We start from the raw sequence: 15,606 nt of genomic DNA on the forward strand, positions 1-15,606 counted from the left end.
GCAGCAAACATTTAGACACAGTAGTAAAATTGCTGAATTCAACTTTTGATGTTTCAAGAGTCTGGGTTACATTGGCAAATAATATATCACATCCAAGAGTACATCTCATAAGTATGCATTCAGAGAGTAGAATATCTACCCTTTTCCCACTCTTCAACCACCCTGAGTACTTACAGTAGGATGGTTAAAAGCAGAGCTAGAAATGGATACAGAAAAATTCTCCAAAAACTAGGGTTGGGCATTTGGTCAATAAAGATTTGGCTGGCTGACCAATAAAATATTGGCCAAATAATTATCTCAATATTTTTAAAGCATTACGTTTATGAGAACATAGACATATCAAACCTGTTGATGATTACTATTGCCTAATTACAAAAAAATGGATAAAGCTAACTAAAGCCATGTGGATATCAGGCAAGAAGGCATTGCTTGGTGGTTGTTTTCTGATGTGTGCAATAGACACTTATCTGCATATTCATCACATGATGCAAGGGATTCATTCAATAAAAAGTATTTCCATATAAGAAATCTTGTGTTGTGTGAAGCACAGCAGTTCTCAGTTTAGGCCTAGGATTTACCAGATGTAGGGAGCAGAAATGTGGGCTTTACAGGAATATGTAAACAAGGGATGTTTGTTTTCTATACTTCTGTGTCTTACTTGGCATAGACCTTTCATTACTGAGGATCTACATTCTCATTTATAAATTTTCCAACAAAGAGTTTTCTGTCCCTCACGACTGTGGGGATTTAAAAGGGTGAGCCATTTCCAGGGCTTGGAGGTATAGCAGGCAGAATATATATATTTGAATCTAGTGCCTGATTAATCAAGGACACCTTTAATCAATTAATCAATTAATTTTTTATTTCAGAAAATGTATATCCCATCCTCCCACAGTAAAAACAATGAATAAATAAGAATGTTAGTAACATAATATGAACAGTAACAGATATAATAGGTGTATCTGATGAAATCGCAGAGTTGGGCCCACGACACCAAATTAAACATTGCAGAGCTTTCCTTCCAAACACTTATCTGTCCCTCCTGCTTCTTATATACTTCTCATCCAAATTGTGTCAAAATGTTAATTATCTTTTTGAAGACACTTTGTTTCTTTAAACAGAAAAATATTTATCAGCAAAAAAATAAAATTGATGTTCTACAAGAAATTAAAAAAAAATTGGAAGTTGAGAATATTTATGCAAAATTTTAAAAAGGTCTAGTGAGAGGGTTGTTTTGACAAAGCGTCTAACAATTTTAAACTATCCTTCTGCCCCTTTTCAACAGTTGAGTCAGACTTTAGAGGACAGGAGAGGAGGTTATCTTTGTGATTGTCTGTCTTTCACTCTACCTCTTTGTTTCCACCAAGTTCTATCTCCTAGAGAGCAATATCTCCTGGAGATGTTTTTTGAGACAGCTATTTCACAGTTTCTGCATTAAATCCAGACATCTATTGACCAAGCAGATTACATTTTTCCAGCATGGAAACCACAGTATAGTACCAGAAAAATGCAACTTTATCTATCCCCAGCAAATGCACCTGTAGCAGTTGCGGATGGAGAATGCAGTGTGGAATTTGGTTCCTCGAATGTCATCATTTCGTGGATATTGTCTTGACATCACTTTGCTAAAAGACCCAATGCCTGCATTATTCTGTGACCTTTTAAATTTGTCTCCCAAAGTCATTAAAAAAATTCTTTAGAGGTGTGAATTATCTCTGTTTTAGAGTGTGACGTGCAATATAACAAAAAGAGTGAACATCACAAGGCTACTTCTTTCCCTTGTAGCAGAGGCCCACCTTTTGTTATTCTTTTAAGACAGCAGCAAAATTAAGTTCTCCCACTGATAAAAGTATTCTTGCCTCCCAGTACCATGCGCTCTGTGGGGTAACGTTGGTACTGGATCTGGGCTGGCACAATAAAATCTGGGTTTTATTACTGTCTGGAAAGGCTCTAAGAGAGTCTGTGTTTTGAGGTTGGCAGGACTGGCAAGAGTTTATAAATTCCACTGTGCCATCCTACTAGGAGGTGTGATCACAAGTTCAGAGAGTCTGAGGGGCAGCGAGGGCAGCCCAGATGCTTCCCCATCTCCTAGAAATAGAACAAGGAAGTTGACCTAACAAAAGGCCCTGAGCATTACATCTCAGCTACTAGGGAAATTATCATGCCTGGAGCCTGGCCATATGAAATTTCAACTCTCAGCAAGATGCAGCCGTGTCTGGGGTGGGCCGCAGCAGCTGCTGTCTCTCAGCCCCATAACATTTGGAGGCAAGGAAGTAAAGGAACATTCTGTTTCTGGTTGAAACCTTTGCAGGAGGGAGGGGGAGAGGAGGAAGAGTATTTAAAGGATTGGAGAATGGAAATCCCTTGAGCTGGGATGCAGACCAGAAATATGGTAGATTTCTGTGGCTTGAATGTGTCTGTAGTTTGTTGAACATGAAGGTGTATTGAGGCAGGATGTGCTGGAATCAAATGCTAATGACAGGGAGTTGTCTTTTCTTTCTCTGGCACTGACCAAGAGAAGGCAGAGAGGGGCCCTGCTGGGATTTGAACTTGCAGCTGCCCGGCATACCAGTGTTCAAAGCTGCTGTTTCAGCTGATGACAAAGGCTTAACAAGGAAGGAAAGATGAGGACTGGCCTCTGCCGGTTTCTGTCCCTTGGCTTCATGGCAGTGTCCACCAGCGTCTGAGGACCGGGATGGAGGCTCTGATGTCATATTGCCTTCTGGCACATTGTTCATTCTCTCTGGTCTCCACAGTGGTATGTTTTTTACATTCTCAGTGGTATATTTTCCACTCTCGTTGCTGGACACTCACTATGATTTTTTATGATATGTTTCTCATTTCCTCTGGATTTGTTGGGTTTTTCTGGGATATTGTGTGTGTGTGTGTGTGTGCGCGCGTGTATTGTTTTTACAAAAGTGTTTGCAATGCAAAGCAAACGTTTTGCTTTAAAAAGCATTCTCTGTGTTCCTGTGCTTATCAGAATGATGTGTGTTGCATATTTACTACAGGAACACATTTTTTCCCCTTCTGAGCTACACTGTGCAGTTAACACAAACTCTTGTGCTTTTCTAAAGTGTGCTACATGTTCATTGTCCCTTTTCTTGCAATGACCAATGAACCTTATGACACATTCACTCTGATTCACACACACACCCCCGAGTCTGTTGCATGTCCAGGGAAGCCCTTCATTATAAAGCTTGCACTTCATGCTTAGAATTATATGTCACATAGGATGCTTGCTGCTGAGCCTTCTGGTAGCATGTTCCATGCTTCAGAGACGGTTTTAGCAATGATAGTTTAGCACATTCACTCTGACTTTCTCCAGTCTGCACCTCTCTTCCCCCTCTCACCCCACCCCATGGTACATTCACCAGGGTTCAGTCAGTGAATGAAGAAGCCAGGCTAAATTCATTCTATGGTGATCTCTCAATCTCAGCTTTCCTCCATACCTCCCCCACAAAAAAAAAAAAAAATCTGGTACTTACATACTTTATGCTCTCTAGCCTCTCAAGACTTGAGGACACCTCAGGGAACAATTTAGCTTCTTATGTATTCCCCTCTCCTCCCTCTCTCTGGAACCAGCTAGCCCATTATTCTTGTATGAGCTAGAGACCTGACAGAGATAACAATGTCTGTATGTGACAGAAAGTAAATGTGTGGATAAAAGGGCAAGAGTGTGTCAGTGTAAGGTCCCTCTGTTCCCAGTATAGCTGTCACAGGAGCCACAGACTGACACCCCTCCCTGTGCATGCATGTGATGTCTGCATAGCATGCAGGCGGATCTCCTTTCTGAAAACCACATTGCCTATGCCTGTCATCTTCCCTGGTCTTGTGTGTAGGTGTTTTTATGGCTGTGTGGCTTGTAAGTGTAGGCCAAACACATCCAAACTTTTTTGAGGTGGAAGAGTTGTCACAAGCTGACTATATAGCCACGTGCACATATAGTAAAATAATCCTGTGAAAAGGGCCCTGATGTGGTAGAATAAATGGAGCAGGGAGAACGTACCATTTTGTTGACAATGACAGAAGGCCATAAGTAAAACCTTCAACCTTTGCTGTCTGCCCGGGACTGAAAAAATGGGGTGAAGTGATTGTCAGGTACCTGGCATGTAATTGCTTCGAAAAGCTGAAGAGTCACATTTACTGATAGAGCTCCAGGTTGGGAAAGATCATTTGGAGGGTGGCACTGCCATGAGGCCAGGACAGGCAACTGCCTTGGATGGCACATTTTGGATGTTATTAGGAACTGCAGACTGGGGTGCGAGGGATGACACACAGATCTGATCCAGGTGGCACTGTACTGTACCATGATCTCGTGCACAAGCCCATTACATTCATTTCAGTCTGAGAAAGAGCACACTAGTGTTCTCATGCAACTCTGTTCTTTTCTGTGAGGCTTGTGCAGGAGAACGTCACAGTGGAGCCCCATGTTCTTTTGCACTCAAAAGTGGAAGGGGACAATCTGGTTTATAGAGCCTGATAGAGCATGAAGTGTTTGTACTATGCTCTTAGAAGGAACCCTGGGGTTTCTCAAAAACCTCTCAGGTTTCTTTGATTGGAAGGTGATGTGCCCACAAGACAGCTGGTCTACTGTTAGACCTCATTTCCCATTAATGCACAACATTGGGCTAAATGGAACCTAATGGGGAACCTTCTAAAGCAGTCTTTCCCAACCAGTGTGCCTCCAGATGTTGTTGGACCACAACTCCCATCTTTCCTGACCATTGGCAATGCTGGCTGAGGCTGATGGGTGTTGTGGTCCAACAACAACTGGAGGCACACTGGGAAAGGCTGCTTTAGAAGGTTCCCCATTAGGTTCCATTTAGGCTGTTCTAAAGACTTGAGGGCCACATGCCAGTGGTGGTGAAGCCAGAGGCAAAAGTGGGTGAAACAGTGGATGTGGCTTTTACTTTTGTACAGTAAGGTTAATTCCAGTGATGCAAAAATCAGAGGTTACTATACAGCTCCATCCACTCACATCTCTCCTACCAGGCAAGCCAGAGGCATTAATCCTAATCCAAGGACACATTCCAGCGAGGCAAAAGCACTCAAGGAAAATGCATATTAGGGTTGGAGAGGGGGTGTGGCCTTGGGAGAGGGTGTGGCATGGGGAGAGTCTCAGCAGAGAGGCTTGGAGGGCTGCATGTAGAACCCAGGCCTGAGGTTCCCCATCCCTGTTCTAAGGAGCACTGTCAGTTTGCGTGGGCAACAGCGAGGCCCAAGCACCTGGGCTGGTGCCGGGAACAAAAGAATGTGCCCTAAGAATCCTTAATTATGTGCTGGGATTCTGTAGTAGGAGTCCAGGATTCCTGAAGGAGGGAAAGTTTGAAATCATTGTTGTAGAGCACAGTGATGTTCTGCATTTGCTGAAGTCTGCCAAAGATTTAAGTCAGGAAATTACAGTTGCAACAGTGATACACTGATTTAATCTTTTTAAATACACTTTAATTGACAAAACAATGTCCTTGATTAATTGAGCAGCATGCAGGGACTCATACAAACTCATACATATCAATACTTATAAAAACTCTGGATAGCAAACACCATCTTAAAAGAGACATGCCCCCTTCTCTCTCACACACACTGAAGGGGATGCCTCTTGTAAGATACTGCAACACGTTCCTGCATCTTCTAAAAACAAAGTAACTTCTTGCTTGATAAATAGTGTTTGTACCTATATGCAAATTTATTTAATCAGTAGGTTAACTGATTAATTGACTAACATTTATTTAATCGGATTGCATTGAAATATCTTTGGACAATCTTAATAAAATATTTGGGCATCAGCATATAATGCTGAAACTAAATAAGATGCAAGCCTGTTGAAGTGTTATATTGTAAAATCTCATTGTGTCCCGGGTTTTCTCCTATAATATGTAGCCCCTCCCCTGTATGCCTTCTAGATAAGGTTGCCATATTGCCCGTTTAGCCCGGTTTTACCCAGATTCTTTGCATGCCACTCGGTGCCCGTTTAGCCCCTTAGGTGGCCCGGATTCTCAGCTTTAATTTAAATAAAAAATTAAGTTTCTAGGTGGTCTGGTTCTCGAGATATACATAAAAACGTCAGCTGCCCCCGACTGTTAAATCTTTCTTTAAACAGTACTGTATAGCTGCACTTCGTAGCTTTAACCCCGCCCGTTCAGCATTGCAGCCAATCAGTGAAGCCAGGGTTGCATCTGGTTGACCTGAGGCAGTGTCTCTCTAGAAAACCTCATTACAATGCCAGAAAATGGTGATTTCCCCTCGTTTATCTCAAAATCTCATAAATTGGGTAAGTACTGTATATACATTTCAGTTTTTTTTTCCTCTTGTGTGCAGGAGTCAGATCCTGGGCAGTGTTTTGAAAACCTTCCCAATACTTGCTTTTGTAAAAGCAATGCTAATCCCATATGCCCAGAGTAAATCCCATTGAATTCAATAGGACTTGCTTTTGAGTAAACATGGTTATGAATGTGCTGAAAATCAATGGGACTTTAGAGTGAATGTAAAAAAGAATTGTGTTTGTGTTCTAACTCTTTCTGTCCCCCCTCCATCTCCAGTTCTATTTTAAAGCAAGTAGGCAGGGCTTACTTAGGTATTTCAGTTCTTATTCTGTAGGAAACTAATACTGATTTTTAAAAAACTAATACTGATTTTTGTGCAATGACCTACTGGTTTGACAATAAACTATTATATGGGCTGTATGTTATTTATACATCTTCAGTGTGTGTGTGTGTGTGCGTGCGTGCGTGCGTGCGTGCGTGTATGGAGTGTTTCCAACAACCCTGTGAGGTAGGGTTGGAAACCAAGGCACCTCACAACAAGAAATAAAGCCATTTAAAATCCAATAACCATAAAAACAAGTATAAACAGTTGCAAAACAGCGTAAAGTGGCATTCGGAATTTTGGGTTGTGAATGAAGTTGCTTATCATTTGAGGTTGCATTTCTGTCCCTGTTTGAGTAAGCCCCACTGAATACACTGGGACTTGCTTCTGAATAAATAAACCTAGGATTGCACTATAAATATATTTACAGTTTGTGTAAATAATAAATATATTTGATAGTCATGCTTATATAAATATTTCTTTATTTATCATATTTTTGGTTTTTGGTTAGGAATCCTGGCTGGTTGTGAGATGCTTAGTTTTCTGCCTTACTCCTAGGAATCTTGTTGTGGTTGGTATGGTGTTGCATTTAAGAAATCATGGTACGAAATGGCCTGAATCAGTATAAGGCAGATTCCTTGGTTCCTAAAAGTGGGAAGAGACTCAAGGGCAACAGTGACTCCAACATTTATTTATGTATTCTTATTTACAACATTTATATACCGCTTTATTGTAAAAAATCTCAAAGTGGTTTACAGAAAGAATTAAAACAATAAAATTATTGGCAAAAGCATTAAGGACAGATACTTAAAAACATTCAAAATAATAAAACCAACAATGAGTTAAAAACAGATTTAAAAACACAATAGCTTCCACATGCCTGGAGAGGCTTGCCTCAAGAAAACTGATTTTAGCAGGTGCTGAAAAGAGGCGTCTGTCTAATGTCAATAGGCAAGGAGTTCCAAAGCGTAGGTGCTGCCACTTTACAGGACTGATTTCTTACAAGAGCAGAACAAGTACTGTACTATGTGGCAGCCATAACATGGAAAGCACAGCTTGAACTTGGGCTGGTAGCAAATCAGCAACCAATGCAGATTTCAGAGCAGAGGTATTATGTGCTGATAGGATCTCACTCGTGTCAGCAATTGTGCTGCAACATTCTGCATTAACTGCAGTTCCCAGGTCAGGTTGTGCTGCATGGGGATTTCTGTGACCTTGGCTGACTGTCTGCTAGGATTTTTTTAGTTTGGGTTTTTGGTTATGAATCTTGACTGGTTGTGGGATGCTGAGTTTTCTGCCTTACTCATAGGAATCTTGTTGTGGTTGGTATGGTATTACATTTAGGAAAGTGTTACTGCCTTTTGTGTTGTTTTTTTCCTATTTGCATTTCACTTATCTTTAACCTCACTCCGTTACAGCCATAGAAGCAACAGCAGCATATGCAAGGTAATTAACTCCCATTAGTGATAAGAGCAAGAATTTATAATTATTATTTTAATTAAAACAGGAGGCTTATGAGTACTCTGAAGAGGACCAGATATTTATTTTCTTTCTGAGCCCAGCACTGGGTCTTTCATGATGCCCGGGGGGGGGGGAGCAGGAGAGTAGTCGATAAGACAGACATCCTGGCATTGGTAATCTAATTAGCAAGGTATGTGTGGGGTTGTTGCACACTTCCAGGCCCAGTTTCATTTTGAGTATGGAGGTGGAAACTGTGTAGATGTGGTTGATCAAAGGGAGAAGAAATTTTAAGCAAAGCTCTGCTTTTATAAAACCTAAGAAACATACAGATACTTTGAATGTGAGTGCCTGCACCAGTGGAATACTGGAGGAACTTGTAAAACTTGCTGCAACAGTATTTAGAACTGAACATGTGGTGTGAAATACTCCTTTTCCTAACATTTTGGCTTCTTGTTTTTCTCCACCCACCACATCTCTGAAATATATCGTATATGTAATGGTTAACCATAGTAAAAAATGTAAATAAGTTTATTTAGGTCAATGACCAGCAAAGGTTAACCATACTGCTTACTTTATGTTTGTTGCTATTTTGTGTTTTTATTATGTTTTTATATTGATTGTGTATTTTTATTGTTTTTGTTATATTTGTAAGCTGTGCTGAGCTCTGTTTTTAACAGCAGAAGGGCAGGATATAAATCCTCTTAATCAATCAATAAATATTCCATAGTGTTTGGAAACTAGAGTCTAGGCATTTAAGGCTGAAAATGTTGCTTTTTTAAAAAAGATTTCTCACATCTTTCCCCAGTTTTTGGTGGTAATTCCTAGGCACAAAAACAAAACAACTGGACAATCCAAATATTAATATGCAAATAATTTGCATAATATGCAAATCAGCCTGCTCGGATTTGTGGAACTGGAATACGGCAACCCTACTTCTAGAGGAGGCTTGCATAACCTGTGACACGCTAGCCTTATATGGCAGCCCCCAGAGGCTCAAAAAACCTGCTTCTTGCTCTTTGCCTGCTGGGACCACAAAAGTATGGAGTTGCCAAGATCCTCCTAAGCCACAGTATGTGTGTGGTGGGCTGCATTCAGTTTGGTGGCTCACAAGTTATGCACAAGTTTTAGAACTGTGGTTTTATTAGATCAAGTATGGCTTCTTATTCCAGTTGTGTGTGTGTGTATGCGTTAGCGCCAATGCTTGGTTGATTAAAAGTGATGATGCAATGTTAGGACAGCAACTGTTTCATCAGCCTGATGTCTGCTCCTAAGACAGAAAGTGTGTGTGTGTAACTTAAAGCAAATTAACAAATACGTAATTTTTTAAAAAAGCAATGGTAAGTATATTTCCTTGTTTTCTCACTTTGAATTAAAATCTGCAAAACAAGATACTCAAGAACTGCAGGTAGCCTTATGGAGATGAGAGGAGATGAGTCCTATGTTCCGCTCAAAATCACCATGTGGTTTGAGATCAGGATCAAACTAGCAACTCTTGGTGTGCCCACACTATGCCCTTGCCTACCATTTGGATATTAGAACTAACATTTGCACATGTGCGGCTCCACATATGTTGATGTGATTCATGCCATTTACACATGACATGGTCAAGGTGTCCAGTTTGTCACCCTGCGCTGACTGGGATGTTCACGTGTTAACACCTATGAAAACTTCAGCTTGTGTAGAGTCTTCAGCTTCTTCGCACAAATGGTAGGCAGACCGGCAAATTGTGCAGTGTGTTTGAGCATTTGCATAGGGCTAAGATTATCTTGTGGGCTGGATGGTGTCCGTGAGCTTCCATTGGGTACCCCTGACTTAGATTTAACAGCCCACCTTGATTCTTGCAACTCGGCATGGGTAACATTATTTGTCATTTTTATTAGAATGTGATTGTATGAATGTCATAATGGACACCTATTGGGTAGTGCCTATGACGTCCAACACAACTTCCTCTTTATGCCTGCCCCAAATTGTAATCCTAACATAGACACAGCCCATGTGTCCGCCATGCTTATGAAGTGGCTTCCTCTCCACTGTATTCTGTGACCATCCTGGGTAGTAATATTACATGGTAAGTGATTTGCCAGTAAGCTGTCCAAAACTGTTAGCTGGACTGGGTTACAGTAGGGCCCTGCCTGCCGGCTCTTCACTTCCCGGCATTCTGCTAATGCGGTGGCTTTCATTCCCCATTTTAAAGCTAATTTTGTCGCTTTTGTGGCATTTTTGCATGCCGCGCCCCATTATACACAATGGGGTTCTGCTTTACGGCGATTTTCGCTTTACGGCGGGGGTCCGGAACGGAACCTGCCATATAAGTGCGGCCCGCCTGTATTAGGATTCAGTCTAGGAACAGTTAGGTAGATAAAAGCAGCCGGGGAAGCAGATGTGTTCTAGCTTAATCAGGGAAATGATACGGCTATGTGGCTGGCAGGGAAAGGTTCGTCCCTCCCACCACCCGTGCAACACTGATAATACTGGCAGTCAGGGGGTGCAGCTGCTTTTAATTTAATATTTGTTTGGAAAAGAATGGGTGTGTCAGGTTGGTTTTTGCCCACAGCAAGTGATTTGGCTAGTGTGACATGGGACAAAAGGATGGCAAATAGAGTGCAGCATTATCGGGTGCCTGTAGTGTGATCTTTTTCATTCTTTATCAGTGGAGCCACGAAGTTTGGACCTTGACATGTAAGTTGGGGTGGGATTCCTTGACTCCATGCTCTCCTTCCCCCTCCCCCGCCCAGCAGCTCTGGGTGGAGCCTCCATTGAATGCTGGAGCTGCCAGTCCTCTCTTCTCATCAAAATGTGGAGCCATAGTTTGGAATTAAAGTCCTAGAAGCAAAGGGGGAGGGGAATGCACTTTAAAATCCAAGTGAGTGGTTTTGATAAAGAGACCAGATCAGCCAGCAGCATTTAAATAATGTCATTTAAAAAAATAGAGCTGCGTCTGAATGGGAAAGGAACTGCATTAGACGATTCTATAGTATAGTTCCCTTCCTGCTTCCCCTCTGCTCCGTTCTGAAATGGTCAACCGGCTGCCAGCCTGGACTGCTGCTGCCCTGCTCTCAAACAAGCAGCAACAGTGCTGGAGCTGTGGACTGGCCCCATGTGCAAAAGCCAGCCAGATTGGCAAATGAATCTTTCTTCAACGCTGGTAACAGGTCAGTGCCCTTTTCTGCATCAGAGGGCAGCTGTTGAGGTTATGGGGTGTAGGGCAGGCCAAGTGGCACACCCAGCTGTGTCTGCTTCTCGCCCCTCAGCACTTGCCACCCGAGGCAGACGACTTGCTCTACCTCATGGTTGGCCCTGGGTGAAAGAAGAAAGCAGGGTGGCACGGGGCCCCTCAAACCTAGCAAGGCTTTGGATCTTTGTCAGTCTTCTTCAGCATTTGTTTAATCTCTCTCTCTCTCTCTCTCTCTCCCTCTCTCTCCCTCTCCATCTCCCCCTGCAGTGTGGAAGGAGACCCTCCAGGAAGTGAGGCAGGCACTATAGTGGACAGCCTGGGCAGTCAGCCTCCATATCGCTGTGCCCCTGAGGTGACCAAGATTGAGCACTACGATTTGGCACCATCGTCATCCTCCTCCTCTGTCTGTCACACTCCGTCGCAGGGGCTACCTTGGGCTCAACGTGCTCGACTACAGCCAGCCAGCGTGGCGCTGAGGAAGCAGGAAGAGGAAGAGAGCAAGCGTTCCAAGGCGCTGTCAGACAACTATGAGCTCTCGACAGACCTCCAGGACAAAAAGGTAACTGGTCTTTTAAGCTCGCATATAATATAGGGCCAAGAGCCCCATATATAGGAAAGAGCCGTATATAATGAGCACCACTTACCTCCATGACTAGCACCAGAGGCCTGCTGAGGCTTTGCACTGTGTACCCAGGAAAGTTGGGGCCCGTGCAAATCTGTCTCTTGTGCTGTTCAGCCAAAAGGGAGAAATCCTGGCAGGCTTGGAGAATGTTCTCGGGTTGCGCTGGGCTCCAGAGAAGGTTGGAACATCACAATAGAGAATTGTGCGGCTTTGAATCTGTCTGGAAGCCCTGCTTAATGTGAGAAACATATCCCATCCCAGTTCTCTGTCGCTGGATGAGACAGGGGGTCTGGGTGTGCGTGCGTGCACGTGGGTGTGAGCAGAGACAGCATGAATGAGATGGAGGAACAGAAGAAGACAAAACTGTACAACTGTCGGAAGGGTTTTCAGTGGAAGAGTCATAGCTCAGTGGCACAGGGAACGCTCTGCATGCAGAATATTCAGTCTTTAGCATCTCCAGTTACAGAAAGATCAGATAGATGGGAAAGACCTCCTGCCTGAGACCACAAAGAACCACTGCTAGTCAGAATAGGTTCCAGTGCTTCAGATTTTGCTGGACTACAAAGTTCCATTATCTCTGACCGTTGTTCATGCTGGCCAATGCATGGGAGTTAGAGTCCACCAACATCTGATGGATCCCAACATCCTCATCCCTAGAGTAGACAGTACCAGAGTAGACAAGAGATGGCCCGGTGGTCTGACATTGACTTCATTTGTTCCGATGGGATGAAAGTGAAAGCACTGCTTTCACTTTCATGCTGCCCTGCCCTTTGCTGTTTTGAGAAGGCCGACTGTGGCATCTTGCTCAGGGGCCTCCAAAATCCTGCCCAGCTCCTTTGCTAATCGGGTCCCTCCTAGGCTATCTTCCTTTAGATTCTCCATAGATTTCCTCCTTGTTTAACCCAAATAATTTCCCTTGCTTTGTTGTCTAAATCCTTGCCCTCACCATCCCTGCCGATCCTCTGTTGCATACTGCAGGTGGAGATGCTGGAGCGGAAGTATGGGGGATATTTCCTGAGCCGGCGAGCAGCTCGAACCATCCAAACAGCCTTTCGCCAATACCGTATGAACAAGAAGTTTGAGCGCCTACGAAGCTCAGCATCTGAGAGCCGTATGTCACGGCGCATTATCCTCTCCAACATGCGGATGCAGTACTCCTTTGAGGAGTATGACAAAGTCCAGAATGCCCCTTACTTCGAAGGCAAGCCTGCCTCACTGGATGAGGGGACCATGGCTGGCGCTCGGCCTCATCTGCTGGACCGGGGTCTACCCTATGGTGGCTCCTGTCGGGCTGGCTTGGATGGCGGTTCCCTGCATTCCTCTTCCGGAGGCTTCTGCAATGACATCACTGAGCTAGAGGACTCCTTCTCTAAGCAGGTAGGCTGTGCCCCACTCTATGCCATCTTTGCCTTTTTCTCTGTCCTGTTGAGACCTTTCAACAACCCTCTTGGCTCTTCCAACTTTGTCATGACCTCAAGGCTCTTTCTGGACCTTCTTCAGCCCTTCTCAAACCCTTTCTGTTTTCTTGCCACAATTATGACTTCATCCTCCCATGATCTAAGCATAACCTCAGCCTTAGCCAATTTTCCTGAGGTTCCAGTGCTTCGTTTCTACAGTGGGAAGGGTATTTGGCCCTTGGCCTAATTTTATAGGTGTGGCAAGGAGGGAAAACATGAGGGGAAAGGGGGTGGCACAGAGAGAGAGAATGGGGTAGTAGAAAAAAAGAATAGGGGTGCAAGAAAAGAGAGAGAAAATGGAGGACCTGTCCACCACTGGCTCTGACGCTGCCCACTGCCGGCATGTAGCTCCCAACAGATTACTACTGAGGATTGTGACTCTCAACAAAAAAAGATTCCACACCCCTTTTCTACAGTGAGCGGTCCCAGGTGTCCTTCAGGGATATCTAAGGCCCATCTCTGACGTTTTGATTGATTTGATTGATTTTAATATTTCTACCCCGCCTTCCGGCCAAAAGGCCCTCAAGGCGGCTTACAAAAAATATAAAAATACACCAATAAAACATCAATAATATATCAATAAAACATCAATAATACATCAATAAACAATAAAAACAATACAATTTGTAATACAATTCAAAATTAACACAAACTACCTCTCCCCTCACTTTGGCAAAATAGGTGTTATAGACATTGGGCTACTTTGCAAGGCTAGCCACACTCTCTCAGTCATAGTCCAATCCCCATAGTTCTGGGAGTGGCACGGCCCTCTCAGCCGGTGGAAGTTCTGGCCCTGGAGCCGCCAGTTCACCTTGCGAGGGTCCCAAAGGTGGAGCCCGATTGGGGGGGGGGAGGGAGAGCAAGAAGCCGCTGGAGGCCTTTCCTCGCCGTGGCCTTCCTGCGTCTTGGGCCACAGCAGCATCCGTAGACGAGAAGCAAGCAGCCCCCGAGAGGAAACAAGCGCCGGAATAGCTGTCTTGAACTGGAGTGCAGGGTCTTTTTCGCCCCCCCCACGTCCTCCGGCGTTGTTGATGAGCAGGAGCCGCTGGAGCTGGCCAGCCCCGCCGTGGAGCGCCCGCCCGGCCTGGAGCACGCGCTGCAGCCCCTCGTCCGAGGCCAGGTCGGCAGGCCCTGCATGCGCAGCTTCCTTATTTTTTTAAAAGGGCGGAGGTCTAGCCCTTTTAGTTGCAGAGCTATAATGGCCGAAGAGAGAGAGAGTTTATTTGCTATAAACAGAATCATGGTGGATGGCATTTGAAAGTGGAACCGTCTTCCTCCCAACCCTTCATCAAATGAAATGCAGTTCTTAAATGTTCCTGGTGATGGAACATGGTTTAGAAACCTCTAACTTTTACATGGCTAGAATGTAGCCTATTGAATAAAGGTAAAGGGTCACATCCATTGCCCTGCCCACTTTTACCTCTGGCCCCCACCCCCCACTGGCATGCAGCCCCTAGAAGATAGGAAAGTTCCCCACCCCTAATATAGCCCTTCAGATGTTGCAGGTCTGCACCTCCCACCAGCCCCAGGCAGCATGGCCAGTGGTCAGGCGTGATGGGAGTTGTAGTCCACCAACATATGGAGGGCCACAGGTTCTCCATTTCTGCACTAAGCTATACTACCTCACTAGCCATGGCTTACTGTGAGTGAGCAACATGTTAAATATATGCTGCTGAATTGCTTCTGTTGTGCTCCTCCATTTGCTGATCCAAGAGTAACAAACATGGAGCCTTGGCTTAGCATGACGTGCATACCTGTGCTCATGGTTTGTATCTCCCCAGCAAACCACAGTTGGCAAGCCAAGAGCAAACTTTGACTTAACACTGTGGTTTGGAGAGAAACAAATCACAAGCATTAGTATTTGCACATCAACACTAGGTCAGGGCTTGAACAGGCTTGAAAACAAGTGGGAAGACCTTATGACATTCAGAAAAGGGCCAAGAGGGAGGCAGCAGAGGCATGGAGCAGGGTCTCTAGAGATGAGGAGACACATCAGCCTCCAGAAAGCAACGCCTTGTCTTCTTATTTATCAAAACTTGCTTACCTGCTTACCTGGATGCTTGCTTTGCACTGAAATACAGTGTATAAAATAAGCAACAATAACAAAAAGTAACATTTCATGGATTTTTTGTTTGTTTGCGTGCATAAAACCTTTTCGGTGTCTTCATTTCCACATGCTAGAACAAGAACTCTTACAGCCAGTAACTGTGGAGGTTTCCTGTGCAGTATGACTGGGGGGAATTAGTGAAGAATTGACCGTTAATTAGTGAACTTCTATTCCCTGCAAAAGGGGAAGAGCTTTA

General features: G+C 44.1%; 1 protein-coding gene across 17 annotated transcripts in view; it reads left to right on the top strand.

Annotated features, from left to right (window-relative positions):
* IQSEC2 (IQ motif and Sec7 domain ArfGEF 2) overlaps positions 1-15,606 on the top strand; it is a 162,768-nt gene that overhangs the window by 121,784 nt on the left and 25,378 nt on the right. For all 17 annotated transcript variants that reach the window (XM_061614006.1, XM_061614007.1, XM_061614008.1 and 14 more), the window contains 2 exons: positions 11,492-11,783; positions 12,825-13,223. In XM_061614006.1, the coding sequence (XP_061469990.1) occupies positions 11,492-11,783; positions 12,825-13,223 (691 nt within the window). The remainder of the gene's footprint in view (positions 1-11,491; positions 11,784-12,824; positions 13,224-15,606) is intronic.

The sequence above is a fragment of the Rhineura floridana genome, chromosome 3 (genome assembly GCF_030035675.1).
Source record: "Rhineura floridana isolate rRhiFlo1 chromosome 3, rRhiFlo1.hap2, whole genome shotgun sequence".
Lineage (NCBI taxonomy): Eukaryota > Metazoa > Chordata > Lepidosauria > Squamata > Rhineuridae > Rhineura > Rhineura floridana.